This window comes from Dysidea avara, chromosome 1 (assembly GCF_963678975.1).
Source record: "Dysidea avara chromosome 1, odDysAvar1.4, whole genome shotgun sequence".
NCBI classification, from domain to species: Eukaryota; Metazoa; Porifera; class Demospongiae; order Dictyoceratida; family Dysideidae; genus Dysidea; species Dysidea avara.
In genome coordinates, this window is record NC_089272.1 from 37,768,204 (window position 1) to 37,782,994 (window position 14,791).

The 14,791-nt window shown below is 38.3% G+C and overlaps 1 protein-coding gene across 1 annotated transcript in view; it reads right to left on the reverse strand.

Annotated features, from left to right (window-relative positions):
- Nucleotides 1–14,791, reverse strand: part of LOC136263829 (uncharacterized) — a 99,503-nt gene that overhangs the window by 43,292 nt on the left and 41,420 nt on the right. Inside the window, exon 9 of the mRNA XM_066058454.1 lies at nt 11,543–11,810. Within this exon, the coding sequence (XP_065914526.1) occupies nt 11,543–11,810 (268 nt within the window). The remainder of the gene's footprint in view (nt 1–11,542; nt 11,811–14,791) is intronic.

A 14,791-nucleotide genomic window follows, 5' to 3' on the forward strand; every position in this document is an offset into this window, starting at 1 on the left:
CATTAATTTTTATAATGCACAATTTCACAGCTTGGCTGTTTTTGTGTGGATTTCACTTCTTTTTGTACTTTATAAGGCCCCAAAACCAGCCTATGGCTGACTTTGAGGTTTGCTTTTACTCACATTTCTTTTTTTCTATGCAGACACAATGATGATTATTGAAGAAAGACTTATAAATGTATTGTATTGCATGATTTACTCCAATATTAATTTTGATATTATTATTGTAATACTCTAATAGCGTACACATTTTTGATAGAACACACAGAATATTCTAGAACAATCTAATGCTTCTATTGGTAGATCTATAAAATTACAAATGTTTATTGATAAGCAGATTTAAACTAGAATTTTCATTTGTAAAGCAGAAATTAAGTAAGGTGATCAGCCAAGATAGCAGTGGTTCAATGGTTAAGGGTGTGGGTGTTTGGTATGTAGGTCCCTGGTTCAAACTCTGCTAGGTTTCTTCAACCTTTTTGTGCACCTTTTTATGCTGCGGTGGCTGCTCCATTAGAGTATTATGTAATATACAATCTAAACCAAAACAAGTTGATGTTGTGCTATCCTAAAAACCAGGTGCCATGCAGCCAACTAACTCATCTGGAATTAATCAACTATGTATTGCTATGCTATTACTTTAACCAACTAGTTAAGTTATTGCAATTTCGATTTGTAATTCATGAAATTTTCATAATTCTTTAATTACATTGCTATGCACTGCTAAGGAAGCGCTTATTAAACAAACCACTTTAAACAACATATTACATACAGAAGTATCTTTTAACTGTTTTATAGTTTGACTATCATGCTGTTTTTTTCCACAAATTCTCTTGGCAAGTCTCTAAGTTGCTCTTCATTTTCGTTCACATTACCTCCTTTCCAACTCGAATGGATAGGCTATTCCTGGTAGTCTACAAGGCCTGCACTGTTGTTTTTCAGTTGGTAAATGCCTGTAGAACCCAAAGGGAAGGTAATTCACAAAGTCTGAGGAGAGACGACACACTCGTATTACAGACTACCAGAAAGAAACCTCTTCAGAGCAAACTTCACCTGTTTGGAAGTTAATACAAACTTCATTGAGCTTTTACTTTTTACATGCAAGTTACTTTCACCATTAACAATTTTGGTCAAGTGGGTGCATAATTATAGACAAACATAGATAGGTAAATAGGTAGGTACACACACTTTTACAATTTCAGTAAACCAGGCATACGCCCACTGCTGACTGAATGAAAAATATGCACTCCTAAAAAACCTGAATGAAGAAAGATGCAAAATCAAAGGCGGCAGCCAAGAAATGGCTGCAATGATGTTAATGCCGATCATTTTTAATGATGACTGTGATCATTAAAAATAATAGGCAATAACATAATTGCAGCCATTCCTTGACTGCCCACAACTTTTTTCACTCTGGATTTTTTGCGGCTGCGCCCTTTTTCACAGCTTGGCTGTTTTGAATTCAATATCACTATTATCCAAAAAGCTGGCATCTCAGGCCAGATTTGAGGTTTCCTTTTTACTTGTCTTTTTCTTTACTACAGGAAAAAAAGAATTCGTTTTGTGCATTTAAATATGTGTGTCTTTAACACTTTCACTGTTATACACATTGTTTTGCAGCTACATTTGTATATAATAAGGTGATTATTTTTGTAGCTGAACTCTCTCTGGTATTGTGTTGTGCAACCGGTGCATTACACCATGGGTGTATTGACAGGAAGAAAGAAAACATGATTATTCACACATACGTGCATTGCTCCATGACCCTTTATCTCATCAGAATGAATTTTGCTATAGATTGCGATTTTCTTGCTCATCATGAAGGATTTCACCAAGAAATGGAGTCAAATATCCTTATACACTGATGTGGTGACTATGAACTACTCTATTACAATGTAGTGATTCAGTGTTGAACACACCATAATTATTAATTAGGTGTATGCGCCTAACAGATAGTACTATTTTTACAAAAGTTTTCTCCAAAGCTTATAAGTGCATGCACTTGACTTTATGGTGTTTTTTAAAAAAATGTTAACAATGAAGTAGGGATCTGTGCAATATAAAGTAGTGAAACAAGAGATGAATGATGGTATTACAGCTTAGCTTGGTGGAAGGTCCCTACTTTGGCACATTAGCTATAACGATTATTTTTTTCAATGTAAAAGTAGGGACTTTCCACCAAGCTATACTGCAATACCATCATTTGTCTATTAAATTGTTCCACAACTTTTTATTACATAGATCCCTACTCCATTTTTAAATTAACAATTTTTTTAAAATACTAGTGATCATTTGTATCAGCCATGAAATTTTCAAGATAGTGAGTTGCGTGGCCAAGGAAAGTAGGGCGTACAACTACCGTGAGTTTATTTACACACACAACAAACTCTAATAGAATGCACACCTAAACCTACCTTTAAAAGTAAAAAGAACCCCGTGATACAACAAAATCTTTGGTACGTATATTGCTATATAAGCATATTACTAAGTAAGTAATCCCTGTTTATATTTTAGTAATGCTGCATGAAATTTTGCTGAAACATCGTATTCTTCTCCTTTGCATACTCGTTAGTGCAAGCTGTACACTTTTTGATGCATATATCTTACTCTGTGTCAGTTCTACAGCCTTGGATTTACTATCACACATTCTTTGGTTAGTTATGTTTCTTCAGTGCAAATCTTGGAACTCCACCCCTCTTGCGAGAGCCACCATAAGCAATTTTCTCAAAGTTTGATTCATTCACTCTTGCACTTAATGAGACAATCTTCGATATGTTGTAGTTAAACATATGGAGTAGTTTTGCTTGATTCTGACCTGCTGTTTTTCTGGGAAGTGGTGAGTTAATTTCCATAAGCACACTCATAAGATAATAATGTTGCCTACGCTAATCACTGACTTATTTTGCAGTCTTTTAGAACCCTGTCTTAAATTTAAGACACCTCTAAATACAGTAGCATTTATATGCGACCCAGTCTGAGAAAATCGGTCTTCTCGCCCATGTCAGCAGATTTGATTTTTACCCAGGACACAAAGCTACATGAATAAACTATCTAATTCCACAATCAAAATCAGCTAGACTTGAGTGGTCTGGTTTTGCTGGCTACTTTTCTCAAGCCCAGTGGCGAACCATACGTGTGGTATGGGGCCTTAATGGAGCTCTGGTCAGCCTGGGGATGACTGTATGTGGCTGTACAGCTATGTGGTGTTGAATAAGCACCTCTGCTGTGAATTTCCTTTCATTTTAGCCAGTTTTGAGACCTAAATGGCCCAAACTTGGCCTAATTCATCCCTTGGCGTTCCCTTTCAATTTTTGAACACCATCTTTCCCACCTTCCAGGGCCCCCACCTCCCTCCCAATTTGCAGCTCACCTGATACAGTCAACCTTGGTTTAAAAACTATCTAAAATGGCGGGAAACTTAGTTGTTGGGTACTTGCACAGTGGATGCTCTGGAAGGTAAGGAATTGGGGTAAAACGTGTGAAAATTTGGTACACATAGCTTCAACCATTGGCGAGCTACAACACCCTAAATACTTAAAACCGACGTTTCTCAATACTTTTAAATAGGCGATAAGCCCGGTTTTCTCAGACTGGGTCACATATACAGTCGATGAACTTGGTGAATTTATCCATAAGCATTTATTTGCTATCAATTCTAGGTGAATTAGTGTGATGAACTTACTATCATGTGCTATTCTGATAAGTGTTTGTTATTCAGTCGTTATTATTTTAATAATGGGTTTGAAGTAGCTAATGCAGCCCACAATACACTTACTTTGTTAGTGCATTTCAAGGGACAATCCAGTATGATACAACATAATAAGAAGTTGGGTCACTTTCCGAGCTGCCAGGAAATGAAAACAGTCTTTACTCAATTTGTTCAATGATGGTTTAGTGGTGCCCAGAAGCCATACCCTATTGAGGTTGCAACACTACAAGTACTTGCCTACTTGTGCCAAAATACATTCTTTGGTTTTGGGGACGCATACCACTTCATGTCTCAAGTTATGATACAATACACATACTAAATGTTGAAGCTGTTGTGATGACCAAAGGTGGCTTGTATAGACTATTAGCTTTATGCGTTAATTTTTTTGTCTTGATTGATGTTACTCAGCGACAAAAATGTGTGATATTCTAAAACAAAAACAGCTGTAAAAAGGGTGCAGCCAAGCAAAGTAGGATTAATCAAACCGGCTTATTCAACATGACCGGTAAGAACAAGGACTGAGCCAAGTACGTAGATTGGAATATTACCATAAAACCAGTGGCGGAGGAAGTAGTTGATATGAGGGGGGGCTGACCAGGGGCAGAAATGAACTGAGGCACTACATTGTCTCTGCTTTGGTATGGTGAGACCAAAAAAGAAAACAAAGGTCACAACCAACTGACAATAGCTGCCCACCTCACCAGCTTTGCATTTATAGCTGATAAACTACGTAAAAATCCTTGCATAGCTCACTACACACTGCTCTAATACTTTTACTATTTTAGTAGAGTGACTGCTCTATTAGGGTATCTTGATCTTTATCACATTTTCAGCTCCACTCCAAGAAGGATAATTTCGGTGTGATATCATTCTGAGGGGGGCTAATCCCCCCCTAAGCAGACTGAGGGGGACTTTAGCCCCCTAGCCCCACCCTTTCCACCGCCTATGCATGAAACAACAACTGGTAAGAACAAGGACTGATATCAAGTTGCGGCCAAGTGGATGCAGTATTACCCATTCTCTTTGTATCTAGCTATAGATATATAATAAAACTAGAGCAAATACACATGCAACTGTTAGTTATTAAATTGTCATTAGGCCACTTTTTGTAGTGTGTGATTTTCAAAAGCAGCCAAATGACAATTTAATAACAGTTGCATGTGTATTTGCTCTAGTTTTATTATATAGCTATAGCTAGATACAAAGAGAATGAGTAATACTGCATTCACTTGGCCGCAACTTGATACCAGTCCTTGTTCTTACCAGTCATGTTGAATAGCTTTGTTTGATTGATCCTACTTTGCTTGACAGCACCCTTTTTACAGTCCCAAGACTGCTTTTGTTTTAGGTATAGTTACCTGCAAGGACAGATAAATTCAAAGAATTTTATGAATAATAAAATTGATCATAACTTTGGAATGGAATAAGCTATTGACTTCAAACAAAAGTATAATTTGGACTATATTTTAACAGTGTAAAATAATACCTCAGACAGACATGACACATTTTCAGTATAAAGATGATTGCAAAGGTCATCAAAGGTCAAGTCTGCGATGGCACTACGTATATCAGAAAATGAACGTCATTAGGAGTACAATAAATTGATTCACACTTTTCTCACAAATGATGCAACTTTCGCTAAGAATTGTAGGAGTGCCTTTTGGTAGTTTGAAAGAAATCGACATAAAGACCATACGATACAATGCAAAAAAATTAATAACAGTGTGTAACAATTGCATATTAATTAACAATTAGTTGCTATGTCTACAAAGCAACCACTTAAGGGAATTAGTTAAAAATTGGTGTATAGGTGAATTAGGTAATCATCATAGAAAGACTTTCAGTGGTCTAGAAGGTATTGCATTAAAAACCAATGAGTTATGTATAATGCAAAAACCAACTACATGTAACAAATGCTCGATCAAGATATTTTAACAGCACAATAATCCTATTATACTTTGGCTAAGTAGCAAGTCACAGTGCAGAGAGTTCAGCTACAAACAAGTCACCCTGTTAAAAGCAAAACTAATCACCATGTAGAGAGTTCAGCTACAGGTATTATTGGTAACCTTAAGTTGTTGAATGTAATATTTCCTAGGAGAGCGATGAGACCAGATCATCTGGTTGCAAAGTGCATGTCATAATCAAATTCCACATTCCTATATAGTAGTGGAACTGAGTTGTATATGCCACAATTGTCTAATTGTGTCATCTGTGCGTTTGGTTCCCGATTTTAGCTTCTCAGCCCTTAGAGGTCTAACTAGAGAAGTTGGAGGTCTAACTAGAGAAGTTTAACAGGATAAACCATCGTCGGTCATTAGCTGCTGCTGCTGTCAGAGAAGTCATAGGCTGCTTGACAGAGATCGCTAAGCTATGCCAGTGAAATCCCTCATCACCAACTTGGAACCTACTAGCTGCTCCGCTACAAAACCAGCTAAGTCACACTGCATGTGTATAGCTGTCTTGATTTAAATATAGCTATTGCATTATTCAACCGCGTGACGTAAAACTATAGTGGGTTTGCTGGCTCATGCGGGCTTGTTTTCAATAGTGATAGCTATCACTTAACCAGCAGTGCGTCTTGTTAGTGCTGTGAGGGGTTGCTCAGACAACCACTAATTGTGTGGAGGGGCTCGTCGAGGCACTGGACCTGGCTTTTGGGTGGTCCTTCGCTCCGTCGGCTTGGCTGTCGCAGCTTGGATCCCTCGGCGGAGTGGAAGTCCAAAAACCTGCGTCATGCCGAGGATGAACTCTATGACTCTTTGAAACTATAGGCTGACGCAACAACACATAATGCTGATGAAACTCCACCTGTCACTGGGAAACTCCACCTGTCACTGGTAAGGCTTCCTATGCGACTCCCACAGTGTCATCTCAACATATCAATGCAACTGCCAGTCAGTGACGCCGCAGCTACAAGGAGCAACAAGTCACTGCATCTACTTTTGTCACAACACAGCTTGCAAACCTGTTACTTCAAGCGACATCCAGTGGCACTCAAATACCTCAGTCACAGGTCACCGTTGCTATCCCCAGTCCACAGGCTTCCCTGGCACAACTCATACTTCCTACTTCTGGAACAACAGTGACTCCTACCTCTAAACTAGCAGTCAACCAGAACTTATTTCCTCAGCTGCAGTCAACAGCTAGCAACCAAAGCTCCTCAATCAATGACAACTTACACTTCAGGCCATGTCCCACTGTTCTGGCTATCTTCGGGTAGCCTCAACCAGCTAGAACTGTATACTCAAGAACTAGTCATTCTTGGTACTACTCATCCTCCTACACTAATAGCTGCACTACCGGTATGTTTACGCACTGGAATCCTTGTGGAGTAGTACATAGAATTCAATAGCTCATTTTCCCATGCCATACTCTCTGTACCTGATGAACCCACCACTCAGCAGCATAATTATGCAAATGCACATACTGAAAATGTCATCTCAGAGTGATGTGTTTCAACTTACCCCAACCCACCGACTCCAAAATCAACTCCATTGCCTCATGGATGGTGGCCTGAAACATGTATGTCTCCACCATTCTTCTAGCCAAACTATCCCGAGCGCTAGAAATGTTCAGCTACCAGTGCATTATACTCCTTAAACTAGTGTTGCACCGATACACATTTTTTTCACATTAATTTTACCAATATCAATATTTGCCTATTTTTGTAAATGTTATGTTGATATTAACCGATATTCAGTCCTTAAGAACAAGGAAGGGGGAGCAGAAAATCACCTAAAATAAATTGCAAATGTAATGATAATGTAATCAATGTGGTTAATTGAGTGTGCGTAAGATTTTACAATGTTGTTGAAGTATTACCACTAACCCCTTCATGAAAAAGAAGCTAAGTGGTTATAAAATAGCTAAGCCAGCTTATCAAACAGTGTTTCTGGAGGGATTGGAGACCATTTGCAAAAAGTGATTGACTAATTACGTGGGGTGCTAATAAATATACACTGCCTACTATAGCCTGGCAGCCATACTTGCACAAAAAAGCCTACATAGTTAAGTGTTGTATGCTGCATTTCACAGCTTCTTTACTTTCACCTGTTCATTACCATCATCAATGATTGATTGTGGGTTTTAGTTATCTCCACTTTGTAACTGATACTGCTACTTGTAAAATTAGCTAATATCGGCTTTTATCGATAATTCAACCCAATTATCGGTGCAACGCTACTTTAAACTTCCAACCCGCCCCCCAAGCAGTCCATCCTACCTTCCCACCACAATCACTCGCGCAAATCTGCTGTGATTTGAACAACCTAAGAACTTTCCAACACGCTAATTGTCAATACCTCAACATTTGCAACAATGCAAAGGTGCGCACCCAATTACAAAGCACACTTGCCCCACCTTATTTGTGGGAATTCCCCTACCCAGCATGTATAAGTGGGGTGCATGCACCCCACCACTACAGTACCACTCACTCTTGAGTGCGAATTATGTAATCACTTTTACAAGGCTTTTGTACAGCTGCTCTTATCAGACATTTGACAAGGGTGTAACTTCGGTTACACAGGCCCACACTCCATGTACACAGCACACAACTTACAATCTGCGTTTGTGAACCCATCTGTTTTGGGTATCCTGGTGACATGTTGGGATAATGCACAGAATGAAGAGTTTGAGTTGAATAAAATATCAGGGATCTTCGTGAAGTGTTCAAATGTAATAAGGATTATTATTGATTATCAGGGTTCCAAGCTTGTTAACTATGGAGTATGCATAATCTACTGCATAGTAATTAAGAGCACATGCAGAGGGAGCTATAAAATTGTTACTGCTGAAGCCCACAGGTGCAGACAGGTGAGGGCACTGAAAGGTTCTAGTTTGAGTGCATTCTGAGCAAGAGGGTCTGGTATGGTAAATCAGAGTTACAGTCAATGGAAGAATTGGATTTTGTCACTCATGATGTTGTACTCATTGTGAGCTTTGATATGGTATGCGTACGTTAATAGTACTGGAACATTAATTCAATTATGACAAATAGACACAAGTTCTGCAAAAATATACATCATCATGTGTTATGTTTTATATCACTGTTAACAACTATTTTGGGGGAAATTGGGCTCAAATTGCTGAACTTAGTTAAAAGTAATTCAGTCCAAAGATGCGTGTGTTATCACTAATGCGACTTACCGATAAATGCTATGTTCAAACTGGTTACGTTTGTTGCGACTAAATGTGCATATGTTTGTTGTGGCTAAATGTGGTTATGTGTTGCGATTATATGTGCTTATGTGTTGCGATTATATGTGCGATATTTGTTGCGACTAAATGTAGTTATGTGTTGCGATTACATATGGTTACTTGTTGTGATGTTCATAATGTTTGTTGCTACTAAATGTTGTGATGTTTGTTGCAATTTAATGTTTGTAATGTTTGTTGCGACTAGATGTTAGTAATGTGGACTGTCACTGAATGTTGGTAATGCTAGAGTGTTGTAATGTTGGGTGTGGGTACTGTGGGCTGTGAGTACTGTTGGGTGTAGGCACTATTGGGTGAAATTACAATTGGGCATAGGTACTGTTGGGCATAAGTACTGTTGGGCGTAGGAACTGTTGGGTGTATGTACTGTTGGGCATTATTAATGTCTTGTAAGTTACATCATCAAAGATAGCATTAAGCGTGGCACAACTGGGACAGTGATAACACACGATTCCCCTTCAAGCACCTCAGTTGCCTCACCTCCCCCAAAGAGTTGTATGTACGTATGTGTATACATGTATGTGAAGTGATGTTTCTATGTAGTTATCTTATCATGTGAAGTAATGTGTTTAGAGCTCAGTGTGGTGGAAGGGTGGTTTGTGTAGGGCATGCCGTAACATCCTGTGATGTGTCATGAAGGTAGCATGTTAATAACTACTATGTATATACAAAATATCTATACCAAAACAGCCGAGCTATGAAAAAGGTGTTGCCCTCCAAAAGGCAAGGGTTAAAAAAGGTGTGATCATTAAAATGATTGGAATAAGCATTATTGCAGCAATATCTTGGCCATTACCTTTTATTTCACAACTTTTTCACTCTAGCCTATTTGGAGGGCCACACACTTTTTCACAGTTTGGTTGTTTTGGTATAGACATTGCATCTTTTTGTAATTGCTAGAGGCAAAGCCGCTGGCTTTGTTAAACAAGTCAAGAGTGCTATTTTATGAATCTATTTGTCTATTATAAATCTGAAACTGAATAAAATGATTATCATGTAGCTATCAGGATGACTTGTTATGCAGCTGGATCCTGCACAGGATGTTTATGTGTAACTACAGGTTGACTTTTTACATGCTGAACACACCACAGGGTGACTTGTTTGTAGCTGAAGCACAAAAAACCTCAGCTAAACTTTTGTTCAGAGTTCAAACCAGGGACTCCATAACTATAACACTTTTTGTCCATACACTTTACCACTCTGCCACTGCTGCCAGCTGCTCATCTCACTTAATTTCTATCTTATAAATAAAAGTTCTATAGTTTACTACACCAGAATTCCAAAGCTTCATCTATTAAGCTATGCAGTGTAATTTATTGCTCGCCAATAAATTGAAGTTAACATACTGTACTTGGTAGTCATAGTGTGCAGCAAAGATTCAATAATAAAACATTGAGGCAATAATGCCAGTTAAGCAAATTCTGGAAGCTCACGTGCTAAACTATGTCTCCTGAGTCAACATGCCATTCAAAGTGTGATATTATTTCCAGAGGTGGGTGGAAAATAAGAACCAGACTGCATGTTAATTAATACTAAATATAGAGTTGTGAGTTATAAGCTAATGTTTGTTCAACATGATTTCCAGTGTGCTACTGTAAAACATGAAGGATTAGTTTCGATTTAAGCACTTTGTAAAGAATCACACATAGTTATAATTAAAACAGTATAGGCTAGCAGAATTCTGTTTGGTTTGTGATGAAGAGAAAGGGAAGCACTTCCAATGTAAGTAGCATATGATTCACTTTGCACATTGTGTGAGTACATATAACAATACAAAAACTGCATGCTGTATGGCTTCAAATAGCAGCAAGCAGCCTTAAATATTACAAATGGATGCTATTAATCTGTATATGCACTATACTAGTTGATAACACAACCCATTCAGTTTTTATATCTGATTTGTGAATTGTCAATCTTTGGACTTGCAGCCCTTGGATATGGTCTGTAAAATTGAGATACAGCCCTCACAGGAGTGGTATGACAAATATGTACTAATAAATATCAGGGTCAGATTCAGGAGCTGGCAAGGGGAGGGGTACAAACAGGCTAAGTTGTGGGTGTTTGGGGAGAGCAGATTCTCTTATTAGTTGCTGTTCTTTTTGAAGCAGCGAACAATCACCTCTTAGTAGTGTCACACTATTGATTTTTGCCATTTTGGCCATTGCAGATGATTGTAAAGTCCTAAAAGCTCTGTAAACATGAAAATTATGTTTAGAGGCAATTAGTGCACAAGAAAATGCTGGATGACAGTTTAACAGCTGCTTTTACTTTGGTTTCAAGGGTTAGTTTGCAAAAGATAGTAGCATATTCTTGTTAAATATATAAATTGATCTTGGTATAGCAAAGTTTAGCATTTAATTTAAAAGAAGAATGCATAGCTCGTCTGAAGGGGCATTTGCCCCAAATACCCCATTCTGGGTCCACCATTAAATATATATGGTGCTAAAACAATATATATATATAGAGTCAAAATAGGAATTCTTTCTACGTAGCCAATTAATCCCATCATACTGCTACTTCAGTAGCAATACACCATAGAAAAATAGAATTACACAATGCCTTAGTAATTGTCATCCTTACAGTGCGACTAATTCATATTATTTGCAGCTATATGTATACCTCTTTCAAATTGAAACATCCATACTCCTGGATTACCAACATTACTGGTCTCTGCAATATTAAGAATATTTGGTGTTCTTGATCCAGGAATGGTAAAATAGTTGACATAATCACCACCATTAATTCCTGCTACAGCTTCATTTCCACCAAGTCCATTATTTCCACCCTGCCAATAACCAGTAGTCCACTGAATTCCCTCATAAGCATATAGAAAAATAATGACTGAATATTGCTCACTAGTAGCCAGCACACATTGAAATGTGTTTATCTGTAATAATATTAACATAATGTTAAGTACGTACCAAACCATCCTGTATATTACACTACCGTATTTAACTTAGAAGTTATGTCAACTAAATTATATATTAGATAGCCCCAGAAATAATATATCAAGACACACAGTAGTGTGTCGTACAACCCAAGCAGCTGGCACGCAACACCGTGAATATATTCAGGAAGAAAGAAAACACGATTTTCACACCTTTGTAGCTCCGTGATCCTTTATCCGATTGGAATGAATCAGTTTTGTTACAGAGGTGCCCGCCAGGTAGGCCACCTCACATTCTAAATTTGAAAAAAATCTCCTTAGCCATTTTAGAGATATGAGTCCCCAAAAGTTTGTTTTTATTTCTTCATTTTTTTTTCTTCTTATTCTTCGTCTTTTCGCACACTTTGAAAAATTGCTATAAAACACAAACGCGTATACTGATCGCCCTGACATTTGGCACACATAATGGGAGTCTAACGACGAATCCTAGTATCAAATTTGGTGCAAATTCGGTGAATTGTTCAGGAGTTATGATCGATTATTCGCGTAAAACAAGATCGATTTGTTGTCACGCCTACAGGGTAAACCGCTGCATGGAATGAGTTGAAAATCGGTTTGTGGATAGATCAACCATTGTCGGAGTGCCTTTTGGTGGTTGCAAACAATCGAAGTTAAGATCATGGAGATATGACATGAAACCGAAGGTGTGTAACAATTGCGCGATCGAAATTAGTTAATATAAATACCAATAATTTTCACGCCTACCAAGCCAACCGCTTAGAACAGTGAGCTGAAAATTGGTATGTAGCTGGAATAGTCATCGTAGAAACTCCTTGCAGTAGTACACAACAATCAGTTTACAAACCACTGACTTATGATTTCAAAGCCAACTCCGTGTAGCAAATGGGAGATCGAGATACTCTAATAGAACAGTCACACTAATACAGCATTCACCTAGTTCATGACTTACTCCATTATAGATTTCTATTACATTGTAAGTTATGCTGTAGGGAGTTCAGCAGCAACCAGTTAATATTTTAGACAGTTCAGCTACAAGCAAGTCACCTTGCAGAGAGTTCAGCTACAAAGAAGCCATCCTGTGGAGAGTTCAGGTACAAACAAATCACCCTGTAGAGAGTTCAGCTACAAACAAATCACACTGCAGAGAGTTCGGCTACAAAGAAACCATCATGTAGAGAGTTCAGCCGCAAAGATATCTCCCTGTAGAGAGTTCAGCTATGAAAAGATCACCCTCAAGAGAGTTCAGCTAGAAGATGCTACCTTGTAGAGAGTTCAGCTACAAAGAAACCATCATGTAAAGAGTTCAGCTGCAAACGAATCACTCTGTAGAGAGTTCAGCTAGAAGACGTCACCTTGTAGAGAGTTCAGCTACAAAGAAACCGCCATGTAGAGAGTTCAGCCTCAAAAAAATCCGTGACCCTGTAGAGAATTCAGCTACAAACAAATCGCCCTGTAGAGGGATCAGCTAGAAGGATCACCTCGTAGAGAACAAACAAATCACCTTGCAGATAGCTCAGCTATAAACAAGTTACCCTGTAGAGAGATTAGCTAGAAAAAAAAGAAGTTACCTTGTAGAGAGTTCAGCTACAAAGACACCATCATGCAGAGAGTTCGTCTGCAAAAAAATTATCCTGTAGAGAGTTCAGCTAGAAGAATTCACCTTGTAGAGAGTTCAGCTACAAAGAAACCATCATGTAGAGAGTTCAGCTACAAAAAGATCACCCTGTAGAGAATTCAGCAAGAAGAACTCAACTTGTAGAGAGTTCAGCTACAAAGAAACCACCATGTAGAGAGTTCAGCCTCAAACAAATCACCCTGTAGAGAATTCAACTACAAACGAATCGCCCTGTACAGGGATCAGCTAGAAGAGGTCACCTTGTAGAGAGTTCAGCTACAAAGAAACCACCACGCAAAGAGTTCAGCTGCAAATAAATCACTTGTAGAGAGTTCAGCTGCAAACAAATCACCCTGTAGAGGGGTAGAAGAAGTCACCTTGTAGAGAGTCCAGCTACAAACAAATCACCATGTAGAGAATTTAGCTGCAAACAAATTACCTGTAGAGAGTTCAGCTAGAAACAAATCACCCTGTATTGAGATCAGCTAGAATAGGTCACCTTGTAGAGAGTTTAGCTACAAAGAAACCATCACATAAAGAGTTCAGCTGCAAATAAATTACTTGTATAGAGTTCAGTCACAAACAAATCACCCTGTAGAGGGATCAGCTAGACGACGTCACCTTGTAGAGAGTTCAGCTACAAAGAAACCACCATGTAGAAAGTTCAGCTACAAAAAGATCACCCTGTAGAGAGTTCAGCTAGAAGAATTCAACTTGTAGAGAGTTCAGCTACAAAGAAACCACCATGTAGAGAGTTCAGCCTCAAACAAATCACCCTGTAGATGGATCAGCTAGAAGAAATCACCTTGTAGAGTGTTCAGTTACAAAGAAACCACCATGTAGAGAGTTTTGTAATAAATACATGTATTATATATATAATTTGTACATTTCCTGATAAAATCAGAAATATTTAAAGTATTTAACATCTGCTTCATCTTTTCTTCTTCCTGTGGTAAAGAAAAAAAATAGGTTATACAAATATAAAAAGAAGTGATATCTAATCAAAAACAGCCAAACTGTTAAAAAAGGTGCGGCCCCCAAAAGGCCATGGTGAAAAAAGATGTGAAATCCAAGGTGGCTGCCAAGAAATGGCTGTGATGGTAGGTTAATAGAAAAATTTTAATAACGACAATTCAGGTGAATTTTGTGCCGCTTGGTCCCCAAAAGGCCATGGTGAAAAAAGATGTGAAATCCATGGTGGCTGCCAAGAAATGGCTGTGATGGTAGGTTAATGGAAAAATTTTAATAACGACAATTCAGGTGAATTTTGTGCTGCGTGGTCCCCAAAAGGCCATGGTGAAAAAAGATGTGAAATCCAAGGTGGCTGCCAAGAAATGGCTGTGAT